Source organism: Gopherus evgoodei, chromosome 8, assembly GCF_007399415.2.
Source record: "Gopherus evgoodei ecotype Sinaloan lineage chromosome 8, rGopEvg1_v1.p, whole genome shotgun sequence".
NCBI classification, from domain to species: Eukaryota; Metazoa; Chordata; order Testudines; family Testudinidae; genus Gopherus; species Gopherus evgoodei.
Window position 1 is genome coordinate 37790830 of NC_044329.1, and position 26658 is coordinate 37817487.

General features: G+C 52.9%; 1 protein-coding gene across 2 annotated transcripts in view; it reads right to left on the bottom strand.

Annotated features, from left to right (window-relative positions):
• Nucleotides 1-25598, bottom strand: part of APBB3 (amyloid beta precursor protein binding family B member 3) — a 31721-nt gene extending 6123 nt beyond the window's left edge. The window contains exons 1-10 of one of the 2 annotated variants that reach the window (XM_030573951.1): nucleotides 25517-25598; nucleotides 10283-10473; nucleotides 9976-10052; nucleotides 8323-8383; nucleotides 7201-7347; nucleotides 6633-6760; nucleotides 6162-6167; nucleotides 5967-6081; nucleotides 1481-1568; nucleotides 209-292 (exon numbers count right to left, since the gene is read on the bottom strand). In XM_030573951.1, coding sequence (XP_030429811.1) covers nucleotides 209-292; nucleotides 1481-1568; nucleotides 5967-6081; nucleotides 6162-6167; nucleotides 6633-6760; nucleotides 7201-7347; nucleotides 8323-8383; nucleotides 9976-10052; nucleotides 10283-10473; nucleotides 25517-25565 — 946 coding nt within the window. In that variant the 5' untranslated portion in view covers nucleotides 25566-25598. The remainder of the gene's footprint in view (nucleotides 1-208; nucleotides 293-1480; nucleotides 1569-5966; nucleotides 6082-6161; nucleotides 6168-6632; nucleotides 6761-7200; nucleotides 7348-8322; nucleotides 8384-9975; nucleotides 10053-10282; nucleotides 10474-25516) is intronic. The other variant, XM_030573952.1, reaches the window with a different exon arrangement.
• Between the last annotated feature and the right edge of the window lie 1060 nt (nucleotides 25599-26658).

The window sequence follows — 26658 nt, forward strand, 5'->3', positions numbered from 1 at the left end:
CCCAACCCCCAGCCTGGCTGCGCTTTTCAGGAGCTCTCTGTGTTGGCTTAACTCTGCTCCCATTGAGGCCAGTGGCCATTTGGCCACCGACACCGTTCAGTGGGTGCAGCACCCCCCCCACCCCCGCGTTCTCTTTCAGTACGCAGTGGCCCATATGATGTAACGGCATAGGGACTGCAGCAAGAGCTTCCCCCCCAGGGCTACTCACCCATGGCTTTGGGCACCGGTAAGCTGCCAATATACAGGGCTTCGTACTTCTGGATAGACTGCCTCACAGTGTCCCCAATATCAACTGCCAGAGACAAGAGCAAGCCAGAGCAAGTTCTCCTCCAGCTCTTCACCACCTTGAACAAAGCCCAACTCTTTACCGAGGGGTGGGGGCTTCATTGTATTACCCCCAGGCAAAGGCCGACCTGAGGGCTGCCCAGCTAAAGGATGTCTGTTTGTGTCTCAGGCACGAGTGACGTGGATTTCCCCACCTAGCACCAGTCGCTTGGCTTCGGGGCTTGCAGGACAGAGAGAGCAGGAGGCGAGCCATTCTGCTGGGGAACAGCCCTCCACCGCCCTGGGATTGGTTCTATGCATATGGGGTTGTTTCCTTCTCTTGAAGACGTTCTAGGAGCGCCCAGGCCTTGAGCCCATCCCCACAGGCTCCGAGCACAGCCCGGGGCACACCTTAGGCCTTTCTTTCAAGGAAAGGTTGTGTTGTGCTAGGTTTCCCACCACCACCCTGCTTATGAAAACAGGCTGCCATGGGTACAACGGGGCAGGCCTTGGAGAGAGAGAGAGAGCCCCATCCTCTGGCATGCAGCCCAAAGCTCCTATCTGTAAATCGAGTTGGAGGGGCATCAGTTTGAGAGCTGATATCTCAGCCCCTTTCAGGGCTAGAAAGGAGCACCCTGCACCGATGGGCAGGGAGTTCCCACCTGTCCCATGGGACAAGGTGAGGGTTTCTATCCTTGGTTGCAGGGGCAGCAGGTTTGTAGAAATTTTGGTGGTGCCCAGAACACCCAGAGCCCTGCTGGTGGTGAGTGGAGGCCCCGGGCTGTTTTAAATAGCCCGGGAGGATGCGAGGGTGGGGGTGAGCCCAGGGACAGAAGACGGGGCTGAGGGACAGACCAGTGCTGGAGCCGGGCCTGTGGTGCCTGGCTACCAGGAATATTCCTGGAGGCCAGGCACCACGGGCCCATAGAACTCGCCACCCATTGGTGGGCCAGGAAGTATCAGATCTTGGCCCTGTCACTCATGCAGATGCTTGCAGTATGGGAAAGGAAGGACCATTTGTGAGCAAAGTCTTTAGTGGAGGTTTCAAAATGGGAGTTGTGCAGAGTGCACAGGGGGTGGCAATGCTGGCAGTAGGCATGGAGGAGATGATCAGTGGGCAGAGTGCAGGTGATGGGGTCTTGCCTGGGACTCGTGCCCCCGGTGGCATGGGAGGCATTTGCAGGTGGCGAGGGGTGAAGGGAATGCCCTGGAGTACCTTGCAGCGGTAAGTTGTCTTGCGAGATGGGCTGCAGCGTGATGGATCGAGTGAGGCTGTTGCTGACCACTGCCCGTTCGGCCATAATCTGCACAGCAGAGAGAAACACCATGACACAGACACTTCCCACAGGCCTCTGCTCTCAGATCCTGGCTGGTGGGGCTCAGGCCCTGGACGGTCAGGCAAAAACACCCCTGCTGGGTAGCAGGATAGTACCAGGGAAAATGAGTGTGGCTGTCTCCGGCCTGGTGGCTAGAATCCTAGCCTGGGACTCAGGAGACGTGTGCTAGTCCCAGATCTGCTGGTGACCTTGGGCAAGTCTTTCTGTGACTTGTTTTCCCCATCTTCCCTTTGAGACATGCTATATAGGAGCGAGCTATTACTCTCATTAGCACTTGTGCAGCTCAGGGGGAAAGAGCTGTATCATCAGGTAGGGACCATCGAATTGTGGAGATGAATGCATGGTTACACAGGTGGTGTTGGAGAGAGGGCTTTGGATTCTTCGACCGTGGGATACTGGTCCAGGAATAAAGAGTGCTAGGAAGAGATAAGATGCACCTAACAAAGAGAGGGAAGAGCATCTTTGCAGGCAGGCTTGCTAACCGAATGAGGAGGGCTTTAAACTAGGTTCGCCGGGGGATGGTGACCTAAGCCCAAAGGTAAGTGGGGAAGTGGAATATCAGGAGGAAACACAAGGAGGAGGGTACAAGATGGGAAGCCTCCTGATTCATACTGAGAAAGTAGGGCAGTCAGCTAGTTATCTTAGGTGCATGTACACGAACGCAAGAAGCCTGAGAAACAAGCAGGAAGGATTGGAAGTCCTGACACAATCAAGGAACTATGATGTGATTGGAATAACAGAAATGTGATGGGACAGTTCACATGACTGGAGCACTGTCATGGATAGGTATAAACTGGGCATAAATTGTTCAGGAAGGAAAGGTACAGGAGGAAAGATGGAGGAGTTGCACTGTATGTAAAAGAGCTCCAGTATGAAACAGTATGATTGCTCAGAGCTCCAGTATGAAACTGGAGAAAATCCTGTTGAGAGTCTTTGTATTAAGTTTAGAGGTGAGAGCAACAAGGGTAATGTCGTGGTGGGTGTGTGCTACAGACCACTGGATCAGAAGGATGAGGTAGACGAGGCTTTCTTCGGACAACAAACTGAAGGTTCCAGATCACAAGCCTTGGTTCTAATGAGGGACTTCAATCCCTCTGACATCTGCTGGGAAAGCAATACAGCAATGCCAGACAATCCAGGATGTTTTTGAAGAGTGTTGGGGACAACTTCCTGGTACAACTACTGGAGGAACCAAATAGGGGCCGTGCTATTCTTGCTCTTCTGCTTACAAACAGGGAAGAATTGGTAGATGAAGTAGAAGTTGGTGACAACCTAGGCAACAGGGACCATGAGATGGTTGAATTCAGGATCCCAACAAAAGGAAGAAAGGAGAGTAGCAAAATACAGTCTCTGGACTTCAGAAAAGCAAACTTTGACTTCTTTAGGGAACGGATGGGCAGGATCCCTTGGGAGGCTAATATGAGGGGGAAACAGCAGAACTAAAATTCATTTGCAAATTTAACACCATTAATTTGGGATTGAATAGGGATTGGGAGTGGCTGGTTCATTACAAAAGCAGCTTTGCTTCTCCTGGAATTGATACCTCCTCATCTATTATTGGGAGTGGACTACATCCACCCTGATCAAATTGGCCCTGTCAATACTGGTTCTCCACTTGTGAGGTAACTCCCTTCTCTTCATGTGTCATTCTATAATGCCTGCATCTGTAATTTTCACTCCATGCATCTGAAGAAGTGAGGTTTTTTACCCACGAAAGCTTATGCCCAAATAAATGTTAGTCTTTAAGGTGCCACCGGACTCCTTGTTGTTTATGAAGGGGAAAGGAATCCAGGAGAACTGGCTGTATTTTAAAGAAGCCTTGTTGAGAGCACAGAAACTAGCCATCCTGATGTGCAGAAAGAACAGCAAATATGGCAGACTTGGCTTAACAGTGAAATATTCAATGACCTTAAACTCAAAAAGGAAGCTTACAAGAAGTGGAAATTTGGACAGATGACTAGGGAGGAGTATAAAAATATTGCTAGAGCATGCAGGGGTGTAATCAGGAAGGCCAAGGCACAATTGGAGTTGTAGCTTGCAGGGATGTGAAGGGTAACAAGAAGGGTTTCTACAGGTATGTTAGCAACAAGAAGGTGGTCAGGGAAAGTGTGGGACCCCTACTGAATGGGAGAGGCAACATAGTGACAGATGATGTGGAAAAAGCTGAAGTACTCAATGCTTCTTTTGCCTGGGTCTTCACAGACAAGGTCAGCTCTCAGACTGCTGCACGGGGCAATACAGTATGGGGAGGAGGGAGCAGCCCTCAGTGGTGAACGAACAGGTTGAGGACTATTTAGAAAAGCTGGACATGCACAAGTCCATGGGTCTGGATCTAATGCATCTGAGGGTGCTGAGGGAGTTGGCTGATGTGATTGCAGAGCCAATGGCCATTATCTTTGAAAATTCATGATGACTGGGGGAGGTCCTAGATGATTGGAAAAAGGCAAATATAGTGCCCATATTTAAAATAGAGAAGAAAGAGAATCCAGAGAATTACAGACCAGTCAGCCCCACTTCAGTCCCCGGCAAAATCATGGAGCAGGTCCTCAAGAAATCCATTTTGAAGCACTTGGAGGAGAGAAAGGTGATCAGAAACCGTCAACATGGATTCACCAAGGGCAAGTCATGCCTGACCAACCTGATTGCCTTCTATGATGAGATAACTGGCTCTGTGGTTACGAGGAAAGTGGTGGATGTGATATAGCTTACTTCAGCAAAGCTTTTGATACAGTCTTCCAGAGTATTCTTGCCAGCAAGTTAAAAAAATATAGATTGGATGAATGGACTATAAGATGGATAGAAAGCTGGTTAGATTGTCGGGCTCAGTGGGTAGTGATCAACAGCTCAATGTCTAGTTGGCAGCTGGTATCAAGCGGAGTGCCCCAGCGTTCAGTCCTGAGGACAGTTTTGTTCAACATCTTTATTAATGGTCTGGATGATGGGATGAATTGCACCCTCAGCAAGTTTGCAGATATCACTAAGCTGGGGGGACAGATAGATACACTGGAGGGTAGGGATAGGGTCCAGAGTGACCTAGACAAATTGGAGGATTGGGCCAAAAGAAATCTGATGAGATTCAACAAGGACAAGTGCAGAGTCCTGCACTTAGGAAGGAAGAATCCCATCCACCGCTACAGACTGGGGACCGACTGGCTAAGCAACAGCTCTGCAGAAAAGGACCTGGGGATTACAGTGGATGAGAAGCTGAATATGAGTCAGCAGTGTGCCCTTGTTGCCAAGAAGGCTAACAGCATATTGGGCTGTATTAGTTGGGGCATTGCCAACAGATCGAGGGAAGTGATTATTACCCTCTGTTCAGCACTGGTGAGGCCACACCTGGAGTATTGTGTCCAGTGTTGGTCCCCTCACTGCAGAAGGGATGTGAACAAATTGGAGAGAGTCCAGAGGAGGGCAACGAAAATGATCAGGGGGCTGGGGCACATGACTTGTGAGGAGAGGCTGAGGGAACTGGGGTTATTTAGTCTCCATAAGAGAAGAGTGAGGGGGGATTTGATAGCAGGGGTATTTAGTCTGCATAAGAGAAGAGTGAGGGGGATTTGATAGCAGCCTTCAACTACCTGAAAGGGGGTTCCAAAGAGGATGGAGCTCGGCTGTTCTCAGTGGTGGCAGATGACAGAAAAAGAAGCAATGGTCTCAAGTTGCAGTTGGGGAGGTCTAGGTTGGATATTAGGAAACATTAGTTCACTAGGAGGGTGGTGAAGCACTGGAATGGGTTACCTAGAGAGGTGGTGGAATCTCTATCCTCAGAGGTTTTTAAGGCCCAGCTTGACAAAGCCCTGGTTGGGATGATTTAGTTGGTGTTGGTCCTACTTTGAGCAGGGGATTGGACTAGATGACCTCCTGAGGTCTCTTCCAACCCTAATATTCTATGATTCTATAATCAGGTAGGGGAAACTGAGGCACACAATGGGGAAATGACCTGTCTGAGGCTACAAAGCAACTCTGTGGCAGACCAGGAATTGGCATTCAGACCTTAATGACTCCCAGCCCTGCACTTCACCCACAGTGCTCATCAGTGCCCTTGCCATGGTCTCCGCTCCCCAGGGCCAGGCTGGACGGTCCCCGTTGGATCAGGGAGTCACTCCTGTTGGTCCTGCCTCATGCTGTTCCCAAGCATGGATGCTGCTCTGGGAGGCCTCCCAACAGCCAGAGGCCTGGAGCATGTCCGGTTCTGAGACACCTGCCAACAGGAGGGGAACCTGGCTCCTAGCCCAGGAGAAGCCTGATCTAAAGGAGTGAAGGGGCATGTGGGCTCAGGACTCCCTGCCACCAACTCAGCAGGGCTGACAGAGCCAGGCTGGGCCAGGCCCAGGCATGCTGGGTGGCATGTCCGCAGGAGCATACCTTGGAGCACATCTCATGCAGGGCCTTGGCGATGGCTTTGGCAGGCACGTTGCAGTGGAAGACATGGCACTTCAGCATACATGTGTCCTTGTCGCTGGCCACAAAAGCAAAATCCCTGCAAGGAGAAGAGAGTGGGGTGAGCAGGATGATGGGTGTGGGGCATCGGCCCTGCCCATGGAAGCTGAGCTACATTACCTGTCCCTGCAGCCAGCGTGGTAGCATGTGGAGAGGGGAAAGGAGACAGCAGTTAATGCACTGATTCCTGTGTGGCAGCAGCGAGCTGGGACATGCACCTCAACGCACCCCTCACCAGCACTTCCCTAGGAGCCCTGCTGGGAAGGGAGGAAAGGCCCACTGCAGAGAACTAGCTGCAGTACCAAGCAATGCCCTGTGTCCCAGCAGGTACAGTGCAAGGGAGCCATGCCAGCCCTGGGCTGCAATGCCCTGCATTGTGTTATGTGCAGTGATGCCCCATTGCTGGGGTGACACTACATCCTGGCACCAGACCCTAAGGGATCACAGAGCGGTTTGAAATGTCCCTGGAGGCTGGATTACAGGACCCGGGGCAGTCCTGCCCACACACCAGGGAGTGTGCCTGCTGTACCAGGGTGGCAAGGGCTCCCCCAGAGCGAGCTCCGGCAGCCCCCCAACTCCTTGGCCACTCACCTGCCATTGTTGCAGCCCACCCCCCAGACACGGATGTTGATGATGGGCTGGCAGTGGATCAGGCTATGATCCAGAGGGTCCAGCAAGCTCATTGTGTCCTTCTTCAGAATCATCACCATGTTCTGGCCCTGCAAGGAGAGAGCAGGGGTGTTCAGCACACAGGCCTCCCCTTCCCCTCCCCAGGCTGCCCAGCTCCCCCTCCCACCCATGCCAGAGGGGTGGCCAGAGGCAGGTGGGGATGGGACACCCTTTCCCCCACCAGGAGCTTTGAGGGCACCCCCAGGATGCATATTTTGGGGAGGGCAGTGCCTGCGTCTGGGATCAGGATGGAGGGGCTGGCTGGGGGAACACGGGGAGTGACTCTCACCCTCTGCCCAGTGACCCTGAATCGGGTAGAGTCGCGGCTGCTACTGAGACGGCAGGAGATCCCTATGGAGAGTCACTAGCCAAGCTTGATGGAAGCCAGGTCTCTGGGGACAGCGTCCTGACTCTTATGAGCAGATTCATGCTCCTCCCAGGCACCCGTGGCACCCAGCGGTCTCTTCCCCATGTCGGGAAAGGGACTCACCTCACCCCAACTGCCCACGGGGTCCCGATCCTCACACTTGCTCTGCGAAAGCTGCTGGATGCAGTTATTCACCGCGATGCTGCTCTTGCCCGGGGCCAGGTCCTCCTCCGGGATCTCCACCCAGCCCAGGGAGCGCACAACGAAGCACTGAAGGGGGACACACATGGGGGTCACACTCAGCAACAGCCAAGACCCCCCCACCAGCTCCCCTCAGCCTCATTGAGCCTGACAGAGCCAAGGCCAATATAGCAACCCAGTCTGGGCAGAGGGCTAATTGACACAGTATAAACAGCTTCTGCCAAGCCAACCCGCTGGGGTCACTGCCATGCCAGCTGCCCAGGACTCTGAACATCAAACAACTGGGCCCAAGGCCCCAGCTAGCCCAGCTACCAGCACCATCCTGTGTCTCTGGAGGTTCTGCTGGGTGCAGGGGAATGGACTAGATGACCTCTCAAAGTCCCTCTCCAGTCCTACAATTCTATGAAGCCAGCAGCGCACATGGGTGAGAATTCAGGGCTCCACCCACCAAAGCCAGCTTTAGGAAATGCAGGGCCCAATTCGAACAGTTTCGATGGGGCCCTGGCAGGGATGACTGTATATAAAAAAGAAAATGTAAAAAACACATGGGGCTTGTACTCACCGGGCAGTGCTCCAAATCTTTGGCGGCGGGTCCTTCACTCGCTCCAGGTCTTCAGTGGCACTGAAGGACCCACCACTGATGTGTCGCCGAAGACCCGGAGCGCCGCCAGGTGAGTAAAAATTAAAAAGGCGCCTCTAGCCAGGGAAGAGATTCTCACTGGGCACGGGGCCCTCTTAGGTGCGGGGCCCGATTCAGGGGAATTGGTGGAATTGGCCTAAAGCCGGCCCTGCCACCCACTCTCTGTCTGTTCCCGGGGCTCACTCACAGCCAGCAAGGGAGTCATGAGAGCATGCTGGGTACTGAAATGCACCTCAAGAGGCTGCCCGTGGCCACTGGACAGGAGCAGCCCAGCCACACCAACAGCCCCCAGAGCCCAAACCCATCCACTAGATCATCCCAACCCCCTGTCCCATCCCTGAGCCCCTTCCTGCACACTAACTCCCTTCCAGGGCCTGCGCCAAATGACCCCTCGGTGACAGTACCTTGGAGCCAGGCTCTGTGCCACCAGGAGGGAACTCCTCCTCATGCCAGGGCTTGAAGGTCCTGCAAAGGAAGGTACGGCATTAGTCATGGCATTGAGCAGGGCATGGCAGGGAGCAGCAGCAGGAGCCCAGCAGGCTGGGGGCCCCTGCCTCTGCCCAGAGTATGAGGGCACAGTATCTGACCCTGCATAGGGTTGAAAGGCATTTCTCACTCGCCCTGGCCTGGCCTGGTGGGTGCTTACTGGGGTGGGGTTTCTTGATAGAGACCCTGCCCCACTAGGAACTGGACCCAGGCCCACCAGCTGCTTCCATACAGGCCACCAAACAGCCATGAGTTGGGGCCTGGGATGTTAGTCACAGCACGCCTCCTTCCCATTTCCCCATCAGTCCAGGTGATCCCACAGCAAAGAAAACCAGCCCTTTTCTCCTATGGGCAGCACCAACAAACAGGGCTTTCCCAGAAGAGGTGCAAGCATGTGCCCGCAGCACCCGACTCTGGCCTCCGGAATCACTCATCTATCGTGACACAGGCCCGACTTCATGATCCAGTGCAGAGACAACACAAGTTCTTGGCCCCACTGCCCCTGGGATCAGGGTGAACCCTCTCCTCTCCCAAGCTCTGTGCCCAGTTCCACCCCTGGGATCAGGGTGAGTTCTCTCTCTCCTGAGACACTGTCTGGCCTGGGAAGATGTTGGCTGCTCCTGATCCAAACAGTATGACATGCCCCCATTTATCATTGTGAAGGGCACATGCATTCTCCGGCGTGCCAAACAGGAATGCAGCATCTGCCCTAACAGATCAAGCCACGGCAACCCATCTAGCACAGCATCCTGCCGCCTGCAGTGGCTGGTACTTGACTCTTCTGAGCAAGTGATAAACAAGAGACACCCCATGAGGCACCTGGCCCAATGTGCAATGCTGCTCAGGTGAGATGGGGGGTTCCTTTCTGACCTGCTGGCCAGGGCCCTGAAGCATGAGGTTTGATTTCCCTTAGTTAGCTGCCTAGCCAGATGTTGACAGTAAGAGAGTTTCTCCATGTGTAGGTTTGCTGGCATGTGGCTGCAAGTTAAGCTGGTGGATTTGGGGGCTGTCCATGCAAAGGCATTGCCTCCCAGAGCAGGGAAGGCAAGTCCCGCTCTTCAGGGCTGGGGCAGGAGGTCAGGGTGGTTTAATTCATCCCTGGGTGCCACATGGCCAAAAAGCCAGGGAAAAACTGCTAAGTTTAGAGAGGAGACCCATGAGCACTGAGGAGGCCGGAGGAGTAGCTGAGGGGAAGGGGTTCCCTGCATGCCAGGTGCTCAGCAGTGACTATGTGGGGACAGATAGCTGACACCGTGCAGCCCAGGGAGAAGGAAGTTCCTTAGAGGAGCATTGAGCATGGAACTAAGAGGAATGGGATGAAATTAAGAGGAAAATATAATTTGATTGTCAGAAAATGGCTTCCTGATCGTGAGACACCCATGGCTGTGGAATTGCCTCCCCAGGGAAGGAGCGGGACCCAGCACTTGGGGTGAAAGCTGGGCTAAGTCAAACCCTAGCAGTAGGTATTAACCCAGGGAGGCAAACACGACAAGGTGCCAGTGACTTCTCTCCCATGGGGTTTGTCCTAACCAGGCATGCTTTGGCAAGGTAACCTTTGCCACGAGCCCTACCTTCTGGGCAACGATGCCACTGGACTGGGGATGGGTCTCTCCTCGGACATAAGCTTTACTGTGGCTCCCGGCAGATCCTGAGCAGAGACAGGAGAAGAGACTCGTGAGAAGGCCACCAGAGACCACATGGAGCTTGTGTGCAGATAAGTGTTCCTGATGGGTGCAAACCCCCCTGTTGATACAGCCCTGCTTAGCCCTGGCCATCTCCCCTCCCATGGTGACCAGAGGTGATTGATCTAATCTCATTCCTCCCACATGGAACTGCCAGTGCGAAGACTAAAGCCAACCTTCTCCTGGCATTCTGTACCGTTTCCTGCAGTGCAGCTTCTCCGCTAGCCGCCAGGCTCCCTCCCAGGCCAGATGTACATGACGGCCGTTGCCACTGTGTCGTGCCCGTGGGCACATGCCAGTAGTAGGTCCCTGAGGAGTCATGAATTTTCCTCCATCCTGCGGGAAGGTCAGGCTCTGTCTCCAGATTCTGGTCACTCCACAGGTTATCTAAAAAGCATCAGGCAGCTGGGGTCAGGGTTTGTGGAGCAACTTTCATCCTAAAGGATCTCAATGCACTTTACAGATACCGCACTGTTCCTTTACCCTGGCTGAAATGCAGCCACCTCTGGGATGAAACACAGCACCTGAGCCAGGACACCACCCTGGAATGCAGCACCTCCAGCAGCACAGCACCCCTACAGCCATTCCGAGGTACCCGTTCAGCAGGAACTCAGAAGGAAGGGTGCTGCCTCTAGAATACAAACAACTGCGCATTATTAATAAGGCATCAAGTGAACAAATCAAGAGGACATGGTCCCTGCTCTCAGAAGCTGACAGTCTATGTGGGAGCATAACCTGACAAAACAGAGTGGAAAGAGAAATGGGGGACAAGGGCAAGAGGTAGTTGAACGGTGCTGCATGTTGTTTGCTTTATATAGATGTGGTGTCACATTAACTGCTATGTGCATGTCTTATGCAGTGTTGGTGTAGGCGTGTCAGTCCCAGGGTATTAGAGAGACAAGGAGGGTGAGGTAATAGCTTTTATTGGACCAATTTCTGGGTGAGAGAGACAAGCTTTCATGTGCATGTCTTGTAAGTGCATCATGTGTGTATCCAACACACACACACACACACACACACACACACACACACACACACACACACACACACACACTAACTAGGCTGAGTATGCAGGGAGGGTCAAGGTAATTTTGTTTCCTGGCTCCATGGCACCAGTCCAATTCACTTCCTTTTTCTACAGTATAGAATCTACAGTCTTGACCTGATGACTTTCAGCCAGGGCTGAGCCCTGATCCAGTTGTGAGGGGGGAAGCCCCCTGGTTGTGGTGGAGCTGGCACGCTCCCAGAGAATGGGGAGAGCATGAGGCAGGAGGTCATTCCCAGGAGGGTCACTCCTGAGCCTCCTTGTATGAAGTCCATTGGTTCGTACTTAGATGGGAAAATTCACGTCACAAAGGGGTGAGCTTGGGTGGGAGGGCCCAGTGCTGAAGCGCCCCATGCACCAAACTCCCTCTGAAGTCCCTGGTGACTCTGAACACAGAGGACTTGTAAATTCTGAAATACTAACTGCGCTTGAAGCCCCTCCCTCAGGAGCTCCATCTAACTCTCACTGTAACAGCTGCTTGTTTTCATGTACATTCTTCAAGCAACTTACATCCCAAAGCACTTTGCACACACTAGCCATGCAGTCCCACTGAAATGCAGCCAGCTCTGGGGTGGGGGGCAGCACCTACTGGCAAACAGCAGCAAATTCTCATTCTTTTGAGAAGTACCTTTAGCTCTGCAGCACACAGAACCCTGGGTTCTGAGCTCTCATCCATAGGAAGTGCACGGTGTTGGACTTCTTATCCCCAGAAGGAGAAAGGGTCAGACTGACCCCTCTGGAACTGGCAGGGAGCCTGGGGGTATGTCTGCACAGCAAAAAAAGCTCCATGACAGTGAGTGTCAGGGTACGTCTACACTGCAAAATTAGGTCGATTTTATAGAAGTCGATTTTTAGAAATCAGTTTTATACAGTCAATTGCATATGTCCCCACTAAAGTGTATTAAGCCAGCAGAGTGTATCCTCACTACCGTGGCTAGCATCAACTTATGGAGGGGTGCACTGTGGGTAGCTATCCCACAGTTCCCCCAGTCTCTGCCACCCATTGGAATTCTGGGTTAAGCTCCCAGTGCCTGATGGGGCAAAAACATTGTCACAGGTGGTTTAGGGTACATGTCGTCAGTCTCTCCTCCATCTGTGAAAGCAATGTCAGGGAAGTTGTTTTGCACCTTTTTCCCATGCAGACACCATACCACGGCAAGCATGGAACCCTCTCAGCTCAGCTCACCATCACCGCTGCTGTTGTGTCCTGGGTGCTGCTGTCAGCAGACGGTGCAGTACGACTGCTAACCATCATCATCCACAGCTTCCGCTGCAACTCTGCTCTCCTGCTTTCCTGAAGACGCCATACCAATGCAAGCATGAAGCCCGCTCAGCTCACCGTCACCACTGCTGTTGTGAGCATTGTAAACACCTTGCGCATTATCCTTGAGTATATGCAGAACTGGGTTAAAGACACCAGGACAAGGAGGATTTTAATGAGAACATGGACACAGATGTTCCTGAAAGCACAGTCTGTGGCAACTGGAACATCATGGTGGCATTGGGCTGGTTGATACTCTGGAACGCTGATTCTGGGCCAGGCAAACAAGCACAGACTGGTGGGACTGCATAGTGTTGCAGGTATGGGATGATTCACAGTGGCTGCAAAACTTTCACATGTGTAAGGCCACTTTCCTGGAACTCTGTGAGTTGCTTTCCCCCACCCTGAAGTGCATGAATACCAAAATGAGAGCTGCCCTGACAGTTGAGAAGCAAGTGGTGATAGCCCTGTGGAAGCTTGCAAAGCCCGACTGTTACCGGTCAGTCGGGAATAAATTTGGAATGGGCAGGTCTACTGTGGGGGCTGCTGTGATCCAAGTAGCCAGTGCAATCATTGATGTTCTGTTATCAAAGGTCATGACTCTGGGAATGTGCAGGTCATAGTCGATGACTCTGCTGCAATGGGGTTCCCTAACTGTGGTGGGGCGATAGATGGAATGCATATTCCCATCTTGGCACCAGACCACCTTGCCAACCAGTACATAAACCAATAGGAATACTTCTCAATGGTGCTGCAAGCACTGGTGGATCACAAGGGACGTTTCACCGACATCAACGTGGGATGGCTGGGAAAGGTGCATGATGCTCGCATCTTTAGGAACTCCGAGCTGTTCGAGCAGCTGCAAGAAGGGACTTACTTCCCAGACCAGAAAATTACCATTGAGGATGTTGAAATGCCAATAGTGATCCTTGGACCCAGCCTACCCCTTGCTGCCATGGCTCATGAAGCCATACATAGGCCGCCTGGACAGTAGTAAGGAGCAGTTCAACTATAGGCTGATCAAGTGCAGAATGGTGGCAGAATGTGCCTTTGGATATTTAAAAGCTCCCTGGCACTGTTTGCTGAGTAGGTCAGACCTCAGCGCAACCAACATTCCCATTGTTATTGCTGCTTGCTGTGTTCTCCATAATATCTGTGAGAGTAAGAGGGAGACATTTATGGTGGAGTGGGAGGTTGAGGCAAATCACCTGGCATCCGATTATGAGCAGCCAGACAACAGGGTGATTAGAAGAGCACAGCTAGGTGCACTGCGCATCAGAGAGGCTTTGAAAACCAGTTTCATGACTGGCCAGGCTTCGGTGTGACAGTTGTGTGTGTTTCTCCTTGATGCAAACCTACCCCCTTTGTTGATTTTAATTCCCTGTAAGCCAACTACCCTTCCCCCTTCGAAATAAAGTAGCTATTGTTTTGAAACCATGCATTCTTTCTTTATTAATTAAAAAAACTTAGATAATGGACAAGGTAGCCTAGGTGGGGTGGGGGAGGAGGGAAGGACAAGGCCACATTGTTTATTGTAGCCACACTAAAAATCAGACTGTTTGAATGACAGCCTTCTGTTCCTTGGGCCATCCTATGGAGTGGAGTAGCTGAGTGCCCACATTCTTGGGCATCTGGGTGAGGAGGCTATGGAACATGGGGAGGAAAGTAGGTGGTTATACAGTGGATGCAGTGGAGGTCTGAGCTCTTGTTGGCTTTCCTGCAGCTCCAACACACGCTTCATCATGTCTGTTTTCTCCCCCAACAGATGCTTCAGTATGTCCGTTTGCTCCCCCATTAGCCTCAGCATTGCGTCCTGCCTCCTCTCTTCACGCTCACTCAATTCTTTCCTGGCCTCTGCCACTGAATGCCTCCATGCATTGAGCTGTGCCCTATCAGTGCGGGAGGACTGCATCAGCTCAGAAAACATGTCATCGCGAGTGCATTTTTTTTGCCTTCTAATCTGTGATAACCGCAGAGACGGAGATGATAGGGGGAGCATAGAAACTTTTGCACCTAGGGGGAGATAAAAAGGGAGAGTAAAATTGGGTTGACTTCTTATGCCTTCATAACATGTGGGAATGTTTTCAAACTGCAGCGCCCCCCTTTCCCTGAGCAAGCAATGGGTTGGGTTTCACATTTAAAAGGAGAGGCTGCAGTATTTGGGTAGATGTGTAGCACACACCTACCCTCACCCCACCACATAGCTATTATCCGGGACGATCTCTTTTAGCCAAGCACAAACAGCCCAGCATGAATGGGGTCCTTTTACTGTTCCCTTAAAAAAATTCCCCTATTTCAACCAGGTGACCATGAACACTATTGCTTTTAAACCCTGTAGTGTAGTTACAAATGTGCACTCACCAGAGGTGCCTTCTCTGACTTCAGTGTCAGGGACCCCGTCTTGGGAGGGTTTGGCTCCCGGGTGATGAAAAGTTCCTGGCTGCCTGGGAGAATGGATTCACCGCTTGCCTGCTGCACATTCTCCTCCTCCTCCTCCTTTTCTCCATCCGCAAAATCCTCCTCCATGTTCCGTGAGATGCCCCCCTTGCAGGTGTCCATGGACAGTGGTGGGATAGTGGTAGAGTCCCCCCCAGAATACCATGCAGCTGTTCATAGAAGCGGCATGTGTTGGGCTCTGACCTGAAGCAACCGTTTGCCTCCTTTGTCATTTGGTAGGCTTGCCTGAACTCCTTAACTTTCACGTGGCTCTGCTGTGTGTCCCTGGTGTAGCCTCTGTCCAACATGCCCTGTGAGATTTTGGCAAATATATTAGCATTTCCTCTTTTTGATCGGAGTTCTGCTTGCACAGATTCTTCTCCCCATACAGCAATCAGATCCAGTGTCTCCCTTTTGGTCCAGGCTGGAGCTTATTTGTGATTCTGGGACTGCATGGTCACCTGTGCTGCTGAGTGCTGCTGAGCTCGCCATGCTGACCAAACAGAAAATTAAATTCAGAAGTTCCCGGAGCTTTTCCTGTGTCCCTTGTTAGTGCATCAGAGTTCAAAGTGCTGTTCAGAGTGGTCACAATGGAGCATTCTGGGATAGCTCCCAGAGGCTAATACCATTGATTTCCATCCACATTACCCCAAATTCAACCCAGTAAGGTCAGTTTTAGCACTACTCCCCTCGCTGGGGAGGAGTACAGAAGTCGATTTTAAGAGCCCTTTAGGTCGACAGAACAGGGTTGGTTGTGTGGATGCAGTCATTTTTAAACTGACCTAATGCAGCTAAATTTGAACTAACCCCATAGTGTAGACCAGGCCTCAGAGCCCAGGTAAACTAGTTTGGGCTTATGGTGCTCACGCTGCAGAGCTAAAATAGCAATGTAGACATTTGGACTTGGTCTGGAGCCCAGACTCTGAAACCCAGTGAGCAGGAGGGTCTCAGAGGCTGGGCTCCAGTCCAACCCCAAATATCCACACTGCTATTTTTAGTCCAGCAGTGCACGCCCCAGTCACTTCACCTGGGCTATGAGACTGGCTGCTGCAGGGTTTTCTGCTGTGTAGACACACCCTCAGTGTTTAAAGCCTGGTGTCACACCTCCGACCTGAGCCAGGTCTACACTACACACTTACTTCTTTACAACTACATCACTGCGGGGTGTGAGCTCTCCTGTCAGCTTAAGAGTCTTCACCAGAAGCGCTACAGCAGTGTAGCTGCACCGATTCAAAGTTGTATTGTAGACCTGCCCTGAGCCATCCCATTGGGTCAGCTATAGCAAAGGATCAGACCATTGTACATCTCCATTTTCAGATACTTCTCCAAATCCCTTTGGGGCTCAAATGGCTCATCCTCCTTGCTGAGCCTAGAGAACAAGCCACCCTGCCACTCCAGAGGCCTCCAAGCAGAAGAGGAACACACACTTCATGGCTTCAACCCCAATGAGCCAGCCCAAGCCCAGGGAAGTTGTGAGGGAATACACTCCCATATTCCCAGCCTACCCACTATTGGAATAATCTTTGAACAAAGTATGCCTGGTAAGGTATCCTTTGAAAACTCATCATTTGCTGGTCAGTATTGTCCTGGTAAAATATGTGTGGCAATATTATATAAGAAGTTATAAGATTTCCCTGTATGGTGCTGCTATTAACACACCTTCTAAACCACAAAGCTCTGCGCAAATGGAAGCTGGCAAACAGCTGTCCTAAACAAAAGAACGTGCGCTCTGCATAATTTGCATGTTAGCAGTAAACAGAGTCATCAAGCAGGAAGGGAAGACAAAGGAAATTCAAACAGGTGAAAAAAACATCAGGACACATCCTTGCACATAGACTGGCTCCTGGTTCTCAGCTGGAACCTCAGTTACCAAGCGGTGCTGCATGTGCACAGGACACTAGCTAGCTTAGCGAAGTAAGGACACAGCAAGCGCAGCCTGCCAGAAATACACACACACCAGCTGCAGTCGCTGCAGGGATTAGTGCGGTTATTTGAATGAATGAGGATTCCATAGCTCCATCACTGAATCCAGGCATTGATTCACAAGCAGGAAGGATCCCCCAGACACAGAAGCACGGGCCCATCAGAACCTCTGTACAATGCTAGCGGTCGTTTTGTTCAGTCCAGTGATGGGACTAGGGACTGTAATAACATCCCTGACCATGAGGATCTCAAAGCACTTTTACAACTCTGGGGCAGCCTCTCAACAATCCTGGGATTGGGGTGAACATCTGTCCCATTTTACAGATGGGGAGACAGCAAGATGCTCAAAATCATAGAGCAAATAAACCATAGAACCCAGGAGTCTTGACTTCCAACCACCCGTGCTCTATCCACTAGCCCACACACTCTTCTGCAATAAGCCTGTGTGGCTATTACAGTGGGTGAGTGATCATGTTTTTTAATGTCAAGCAAACAGCTAAAAGAATTCAGTGGAATCAAGGCAGCAGAAAGGCTGTGGCTGGAGACACTCAAAAGCCAGGAAATTTAGCATGATGCTCTGGCACATACAGGTGGGGTTAAGTTGCCATCTCTAGTATCTCACTCTCTGTAGCCAAGTGACTGATTCCTGGACGGTTTTGCAGGTTGCAATCTCTACCCCTAATGCTGCATTAGCCAATCCAGATTATTTATACCAACAGTCTCTTCAACAGAATTGGATCACACAGCTCTGGAGGGGTTTCCCAGACAGTCTGAGCTTCTCCTCCAAGGAAGGACCAGAGATTCAGCTCAGCCCAGCAGCCCTGAGGATCCTCCCAAAGTAAAGGAACCCAGGCTGCCAAAGCCACCTGCAGCTGGGAGAGTAAGGCCCCAAACCCCAGCCTGAGAGCTAAGAGCAGAGAGCTAATGCCGTTGCCACACACCCCGCACTGGGGGCCCCGAGGCAGGGGCTGCACAGGCGAAGGGCTGGAGCTGGTTGTCCCCAGAGACATACTCAGAGAAAATGCACCACTAATTAGATGGAGCCAAAGCTAATTCATTCTCTGGAGCTGGCACATTCCCCAGCAAAGGAGGTTCATTCAGCATCTCCTCTGCCAATGGCCATCTCAGACACACAGGATCTGAGCCAAAGGCACTCTCCAAAGCCTCCATTTACAGTGCAAGGAACAATGCTAGTCCTGGAGCATCAATCCCCAGGACAGCCCAGCCAGAGAACTCAGGCACACACAGGGAGAGATGCATTACAAACCCAGTGCCGCCAAGGCAAGACTGGCACAGTGCAGCAGGAGCACAATGTGCTGCAGTCAAGGCTCAAGCAGGATGGTGTGACATTCTATACCTTGGGGGAGCGTACTGTAACCCCCATATTCCTCATTTTCAAATAATCATGATCTTACCTTACAAGGCATGCTTTATACGTATCAGGGGAAAGGTTATGATCTGCTGAAAGTCATTTCTCTATCCATATACGTGTATCATTAATGCATATGAAGTTATGAGAGTTGTGTAGTATGGTTGTCACTAAAACGTGCTGTAAGTTGGGGGAATGAGCCAGATATTAGCTCCCCCGAGGCAACAGGAAGAAAAGTAACAAATGCCTGAGTGGGGTGTCAAACAACCCATCAACAGTCATTGTCCAGCAAGGGAGCTACAATGCAATGACTCACCTGTATGAGGCCACACCAGGAGAACTGCTCAACCTTGCTTGGAGAGAGTAATGTTCACCTGACTCTGAAGAGGATGGCAAAGCCAAGAAGGAGGAAAGGACATGATAAAAGGAAGACACATTTGCCATGCTCACTCTTTCTTCCACCTACATCTACAGACACCACCACCACCAAGCGACTGAAGCACTGATCAAAGGGGAGAGCCTGGCTGAAGGGTAACCAGCCAGCCTGTGGTGAGAAGCATCTAAGTTTGTAAGGACATTGAAAATGTTAAGATCAGCTTAGAATGTGTTTTGCTTTTATTTCATTTGACCAAATCTGACTTGTTATGCTTTGACTTATAATCACTTAAAATCTATCTTCATTGTTAATAAATGTGTTTGTTTATTCTACCTGTAGCGGTGCGTTTGGTTTGAAGCGTGTCAGAGGCTCCCCTTGGGATAACAAGCCTGGTACATATCAATATCTTTGTCAAATTGACAAACTCATATAAGCTTGCAGCGTCCAGCGAGCATAACCAGACACTGCAAGATGGAGGTTCCTAGGGTTGTGTTTGGGACCAGAGATACTAGCTAGTGTCATTCGCTTGCAAGTAGCTGAGAGCAGCTTACATGCCAGAAGCTGTGTGTGAACATCCCAGGAGTGGGGTTCTCACAGCAGAGCAGGGCCAGGCTGGCTCCCAGAGTCCTAGCAGATCACCGGTCCAGATAACACCAGAGGGGAAGGTCACAGACAGCCTTTCATCTCCAGCCGTTACACTGCAGATCACAAAACACAGTGCAAACAATCTACAGGGACTGCATGCCCTGGCTGCACGGCATCCCCTCGCGCCACCCTGGGGCACTGGCTCTGCTCCTACTCAGAGGGAAGACTGGCCCCTGCTGAGCATGAACACCATGTCCCGTAACATCTCCTCTGCCTTTTTCTCAATCTCCCACCAATTACTGACCAGGCCCGGTGCTGTTCTGCTTCTGAGATGTGTTAAGGTCACCGGTCATGGTGGTGTGGCTACACACAGCCTCTGCAGGGGCAGCAGTGAGGGGGTCTAATGTGCGCCAAACCAGCTGATGCTTTGCGGGGAGGAAGAGGAGGAAGGAAAGTAAAAGGGAAATTATTGAGGATCTTGGAGGCCCAGAATGCCACCTTCCCCCCTTCAGAAGCAGGGGAATAGCTCAGTCCCTGCCCCTCCTCAGAATGGACATGAATCAGAACCTGCAGCCTGGCTCTTCCCTGCAGGAATCAAAGGTGCAGTATCTGTAACTGTATCCGTCCCCAGGAATACAGCTAAAAATAGCCAAAGGTCAGCATGCCCCTGCTGCATTATTATCCTGTTGAGATGCTCAACATGGGCAGAACAGAAGCTGAATAATCTATCACCAGGCTCTAGCATACTCTGTGCCTCTGCTCTCCCCGATGGCACAACCCGCCCAGGCAGCTGCAAGCCACACTCTACTTAATCAGGTCCCACCATCAGTCAGGCCAGCTCAACCAGCTGCTGGTAGAAGCCGCCTGCACCCTCCACACAGAAAAATTAGTGCCCCAGCACAGAGCCTGCAGCAAAGCAGCCAGCTGTCGCCCAGCTCTTTCCTACCACTGGAACCATCACATCCACTGCCAGCCACACAGCCTCTGTCACTGCCAAAGCCCTTCACTCAGGAGGCCAGGACAGTGCCCAGACAGTGCCCAAGTGTGGCCCACAACCTGCCAGGGACCCAAGGGCTACACTGCATATATCTATCCCCAGAAGGGGTTGAGGACCTGGCATTGCTCTGAAAGGGGTGAAACATATAAGGAAGACACAAAGCCATTGGAATCTGAACCAGAGAAAGTTTGTGCCTTATCCAAGCAGAGAGGACACCATGCCTCTCTCAACATGGCACTTGCAACACTGTGCTGGGAATATGGCACTGAGGCCGAGCTCCACTGTGCCAGGAAAACAGAGGCAAATTGGAGGGAACCAAGAAGAATCACAAAATGATCAAGGGGCTGGAGGGAAAGGCAAAGCCTTTTGTAGTCACGGCTCCCTTGATGTCAGTGGGCATTGGGCCAGGTTCCACAACAGCAGCACCTGGCCGAGCAAGTGCTAAGAGGAGCCGGGGGAGGAAACTGTTGGTGTGGAGTTGAAATTAAAGCCTGTTGACCTGAAACCTAATCCTCTGAACGGGAGCAGGTTCCCCACTAGGACCAGGGCAGCTCTCCCAAGGGTGCATTCTCCAGGCATGGTTACATCCCGTCTGATCCTAACTGCTCAAGCAATGGGGCTCCCAGCCCCTCTTCCCCTGCCCCTCCCACTGCACTGTCAGGAAATTGGTCCCTGAGACTCAGCCTAGATTTTCCTTTTTATTCCCGTTTGCCCCCCTCAACTGCACATGCCTCTCCTAGCCTAGCACTCAAATCACCATTGACAGGAGCAGCACTTGCTGCCTGGACGAGCTACTCCCAGGAGGTCAGGTGCAATGACCCACCAGGTGCCCTGCAGAAGGGAAGGGTGAACGAGTTGTGTCCTTGCCCCTCAGCTTGTCTAAAATACCAGGCGACGGGGAGCCTCCCTCTCCTTGCTGAGGGTTGGGGCTGTCCCAAAGGTTCAGCAGTGTGGGACTCACCAGTCCCCCCGCCACACACACATACTCCTGGGGAAAGCTGCCACCACTGCGATGTCAGCATCCTGCTGCGGATCTCAGCAAGGAGGCAGGATCCCAAGTGGGAACAGCAGTTTATGAAACAAGCCTGCTGGCAGTGGCTTTGCCAACTACCAATGCGCAGGAATGGCACAACCCACACCCCTTTATGCAGCAGAGACGCCCCCCTCTAATGGGCCAGCTGCTGCCATAACCCCAGGCAGCTGTGGTCAGACCAGCTTCCTGGGCCACAGCATCACATCAAGGTTCCTCCTCACCCCGGGCTCTCAGCCACGTTCTCCCAGAGATCTCATTGGTTGGGTTGTTTGCAGAGGGTGTACACCCGCAGAGAGCTGGCCTCACTTCTGACAGACTGGGGGTCTGTGTTCTGCACCCCTGTGCCGAGAGGCAGCTGGACAAGAGGGGATGGGGTGGGCCCCATGCTTTCCCAGAAGGGGATAATGTGGGTCAGAGGGGCTGCAAAGTGGGGGCCATTTAGGCTGATGGGAAAGCCCCAGCTGAGGGAAGTTCACTGGTGCAGGAACAGACAGGGCTTCTAGAATGCCAGGGAGCTGAGATCAGAAAGGAGGCTGCAGGGAGTCACTGGCAGTCACTCTCCCTAAAACAAGGGGGCGAAAGGAATTTGGACCCAAGAGGAAGGGTTTGTGTTGTCCAGCAACCCAGGAGATTGGGGTTTAGTTAGAAGGGTGGTAGACTTGAGGCTGGGATAGGCAAGGTAGGGAGCACTCCAGGGGAGAGGCAGGAAGGTTTGTGATAGTACAGACCTCTGCTGCTGGAGATAGGGTCTCTGGGCTGGGACCCAGTGTAGGGAGCGGGCCTGAGTTCCCCTGAGCGAGTGGCACAATCTAGGCTGTGAACCTGAAGACTGTCCAGAACCATTTGCTCTAGTCACGGAGGGCAGTGGGGTTAAGCACTGCATGGGACAGTGTGGAAGATGTTGACAGTACTCTGGAAGGGAAAGAGCACTGTGACTTGGCCAAAGGGCTAGGCCCCAAAGATGAGGCGCAGCAGCTCCCAAGGAGCAAGAGAAGGGCTGCAGTGCGAGACAATGAGACAGCAGGCTGAGGAACCACAAGAAGAGGGCCTCAGACTGGAAGAGCTAATGCCCAGAACACCCAGGAGGAGGTGCCCCCTGTGAGTAGAGGCCCCCGTGACGGGAATCTTGATGCTGGCTCCGCAAGAGACGTGTTTTGAATACAAGCCTTTTCCTGTCTTTCATTCAATGCATAAAGAGACTGTGCCCGGAGCCTGATCTCAGACAGCCCCTCCCAACTGCCCCAAGCCTCCTGCCTCCCACACAGCACCAGGCTCTGGCAGAACTGGGAATGAGCGCGGACACACCGACTCCTGAGACCAAGTGGAGAGGAGGCACCCTGCAGCCTCCCCAGCTGAGCTGCACTGTGGATCTTCATCCCTGCACAGGCCTCCACCTTCTGCAGTCAGGGCCCAATTCTGGGGACGTGGCATGCTCTCACCTCTCACTGGGACTTCAGGGTGAGTTGGCAGCACTCAGCATCCCACAGGATCAGGCCCTGGGAGACGCTCTCCATCAATGGCACTAGTGCATTCACCATGCCCTGATGCTGCCCCCTTTTCTGTATTAGGGGACCCTGGTCTTTCAGTGTTGGTGGGCACATACCACACTTGTCATTGATTCTACCCTCCAGCCAATGACTCTGTGACAGAAATCCTTGTCCAGTATTACATGGCAGGATAATAACATTGATCCCAAAGACACTAAACAACTATCAAACCCATGCCAACTCTGGGAATTTAATCAAGGGATAGCAGGCTTTCAGCATGGAGATTCATCTGGTCAGAATGGGCTACAGCTCCACACAGCCTCCTTGAGCTCCAGCTTCTCCTCTCCACTGCTCACTTCTCAGGGGCCAGGATGTGTGTGAGGCTGAGAGAGATGGAGATAACTTTCCTTGAGGTGTTAAATAGCTGCATATTGGGAAGAAGCATCTGAAATCTTCCATATCTCTGGTGGGGCAAAGGGAGCAGCTGGGCAGGATGCTTTGGGAAATGATGTGGGAGTCGTTGCTTTAGCAACAAATTATCTTTAATACAAACCAAATTCGCTTATACAGCGTCACACATTTGGTGTGGCTGTCAGGCTGGCAAGGGATGCCCTGACATTCCCTGGAGGCTGATTCATCTCTGTAGCCACAGATCAGGTGCAGTCCAGGCAGTGGCAGTGCAAGTTTTCCCCCACTTCCACCCAGTGCTGGAGTCCTAGAAAATAAGTGCCGAGCAGGGAGCAGTGGAAGGAGCTGCGAGGAAGATAAGGGCAGTGAGAAAGCTGGAGGAGGCCCAAGGGAGCAGGGGATGACTTCCTGCAGAGCCCATCCTGTGTCCACCTCCCCCCAACCTGTGTCCAGCTCCCTGTGGGGAGCTCTGTTGCCCAGACAATCCCACACTCCTCACATTGCCCAGCTCTAGCTCCATCCTGGGCTCCTGGTAGGTCTGGGCACCCACGTTCCCCAGCCTGGTCCTGGCTGCAGCATCCCCAACTCTTTCTACATTCAAGTATCAGAGGGGTAGCTGTGTTAGTCTGGATCTGTAAAAAATGACAAAGTTCCCAATACTTCTGTTAGTCTATAAGGTGCCACAGGACTCTTTGTTGCTCTTTCTATACTGACACCTCTCTAAGAGCCGCCACCAGGGCCCAGCACCTGCTGCTCAGATGACACTCTGCAGCCAGTGAGAGAAAGGAGCAGGTGGCCTGGGACAGGCAGAAGTACTATAACACTGTTCTATCTCCTAGATCGGTGTTCTGGAGCATTCTGACACAACCTGAGCACTGCCCGCACCCCTTCTCAGCGCAACGTGCCTCAGCCATGACTCTCGAGTGCAAAGGAGCAGGGTCTATAGAGTCTCTTCAGTCCTTGGCTTCTCTGCTGAGACAGGAAATGGTTTTGGTGATTTGGACACCTGCTAGCCAGGAAATGGACTGAAACCCACCAAACTCATTTCACTAAGTCCACCAGATGGCCACCAGGGGGTAACAACTTAGGGCCATTTGGAATTCTTTAGTGATGCCAACCTTTTAGAGAGGCACGTTCCTGATTCAGCAGGGCTGTTACCAATAATAGGTGGTAACAGCATCTCTGAATGGTCAAAGCTGCCCAGATGCAGGAAATCCCAGAGTAGGGGCCTCAGAACAAATGGGTCTTGTTTTTCAAAAGAGCTAGTGCATATGCAGGGGTCCTGGATTTGCTCAGGGCAGCCCCATAGCCCTGGTGGGATACAGGTAAACTGGGGTGCGGATGTGCCCATACTCATCAGACAGATTCCTCTGCAAGGAGCATGAGCTCTCATGCCTGGCCTCACTCAGATTCTGCGCACTTCCCAAAGAAACAAAGTGAGGATAAAAGCTACAGGGCATTCCTGACTTCACCAGGAACCTAGTGGTAGAGAAAGGTGCCAGGATGCCATGCCAGGGGCCATTGGCCTCTGCTTGTCTACAGCACAGGGACAGCATGGGCAGTTGCACAGCAAGTGCCTCCCAATCCCCACCCACAGGGCCACACATAGGAAGAAGAGGCTCCAGTGTCTGCGGCCCAGTGGCCTCTCTGCTTCCACTTCCAACAAGGAGAACAGGTGTGATGTGGACACTTGAACTGAGACACTCAGCTCATTTAATGCCAGCCAATCAGGCAGCAGGTGAGATGGTACCTGGAGATGGACTGAGATAAAGGACCTACACCCGACTCCCATCCTCCCCCAGCCAGTTCCCCCACACACACTCAGGGGTGATTAAGAACCTGTTCCATTTGCAGTGCACAGCTGCAGCTTGGCTTTCCCCACTCCGGAGCCACTCAGCCCTCCCAGATTTGCCTTTTACTCCACACATGTTTCGCATCAGGAAAGTTGAGTAAAATGACTGAGGGGAAGGGATTATCCGGGCTGCTGTTCTTGGAGCTGGCAGGGCTGCGGGCCTGAGGCTGGGCCCAGGTTTCCCAGTCTTCAGCGCAGCCCTCCCAGCTAACGAGCAAGAAGAGATTGTTGTAGAGGCAAATGCGAGGCCAAGCCCATGTCCGCGTTCAGCACCATGGAGAGTTGCCCGAGGCATGGCCCGGACTGACCCAGCCAGCCTGCGGGAAGAATCCCGGGAGGAGGCAGAGGAGCCCCTGCACAGGACGGCAAGCAGCAGCCGGGGGCCCATGGGCCGCTCGCTCCTCCGTGCAGAGAGCCCTTTGCAGACCGTCACCCCAGCAGGTGTCAGCCCAGTGACCAGCAACAGGTCTGCAGCGAGCCAGGGACCCGCGCCCCCGGAGCCCGGCCCAGGGTGAGGGGCTGGCGCTCTGCCCCTCCTCGGCACAGCGCAGGGGGCACGGCTCTCTTTCTGCCCGGCCACGGCCCCCTCCCTTCCCCGGGCACGGCCCCTTGCCCGGCCGACCCCCGCCCTGCCCGGGCACGGCCCCCCGGCTCTCACCGTCGCAGTTGACCAGGATGATGGCCAGCATGTAGTCCTTGCCCAGCATGGCCTCGGCGAGCCGGGCGCCCGGGGACCGGACGCGGCGAGCGGCGGCTGCAGGGCGAGCGGCGGGCTGGAGCGCGGGGAGGCGGGGCCGGGGGAGGGGGCTGGAGGGGAGGCGCACGGGGAGGGGCAGAGGGGAGGAGCAGTGGGGCCGTGGCGTGCGGGAGGCCCGGAGTCTCAGGGGGAGCCAGGCGAGAGGAGCTGGGGGATGTGGGTTGCAGGCCGAGGGGGCTCACGTGCAGGACCAGGCCGCGGCTGTGGCCAGGGAGCTGGCCAAAAGCGGTCACTCCGCGCAGTTTCCATCCAGGGCCACTGCAGTGGGGAGGCAGAGGCCTGGCAGGAGGGGCCGGGGCGTTGTCCAGCCCTCATCTGAGCCCCGGCTGCGCCTTCCGGGAAGGGAGCAGCTGGCCAGCTCTGTTCAGCAGAGATCCGGGTCCAAGGGGATCCTAAGGGTCCCACTGGCTCCCACACCCACCACCCTACTATTTCTAATGGGACCCAACGCCCCTTTCCCGGCAGGGCCAGGAAAACCGAGTGGTCTGTGGGAACAATGTTGAGAGCAGCTTCTTTCTCCAGTGGAACCAGATTCAGCCACCCATTTCCGCCGTAGGGCATTTGGGAGAGGGGGTGGGGAGTAGCTTCCCACACAAAGCTGTAGGTGGAAGGATTATTGTGCGCAAAATGCTGTTGGCTCTAGCTTTCCCTGGTAGAAACACCTCCCCCATGGAGCAGAGCTCGCTCTACGGTGGTACAGGGATTGGGCTTCTTGGAAGAGGAACACTTGGTATTTAAGTGAAGTATAAAGGGCTCCACTCAGCCGCAAGCTCCTTCCTGTAAAAGCAGCAAAGAGTCCTGTGGCACCGTCTGTTAGTCTATAAGGTGCCACAGGACTCTTTGCTGCTTTTACAGATCCTAACACAGCTACCCCTCTGAAGCTCCTTCCTGTGCCCTAGGGGACAAAGTTCAAGGCTGGCTTTGATCATCACACAGTCCCTCCTCATTCAACACAGCCCCACTGTGCCTCACATTGAAGAGGGCTCCTAGCCTTAGAAGGGTCTCTCTGTCTAGCTAACTCTAAGGAGTCATCCCATTCCCAA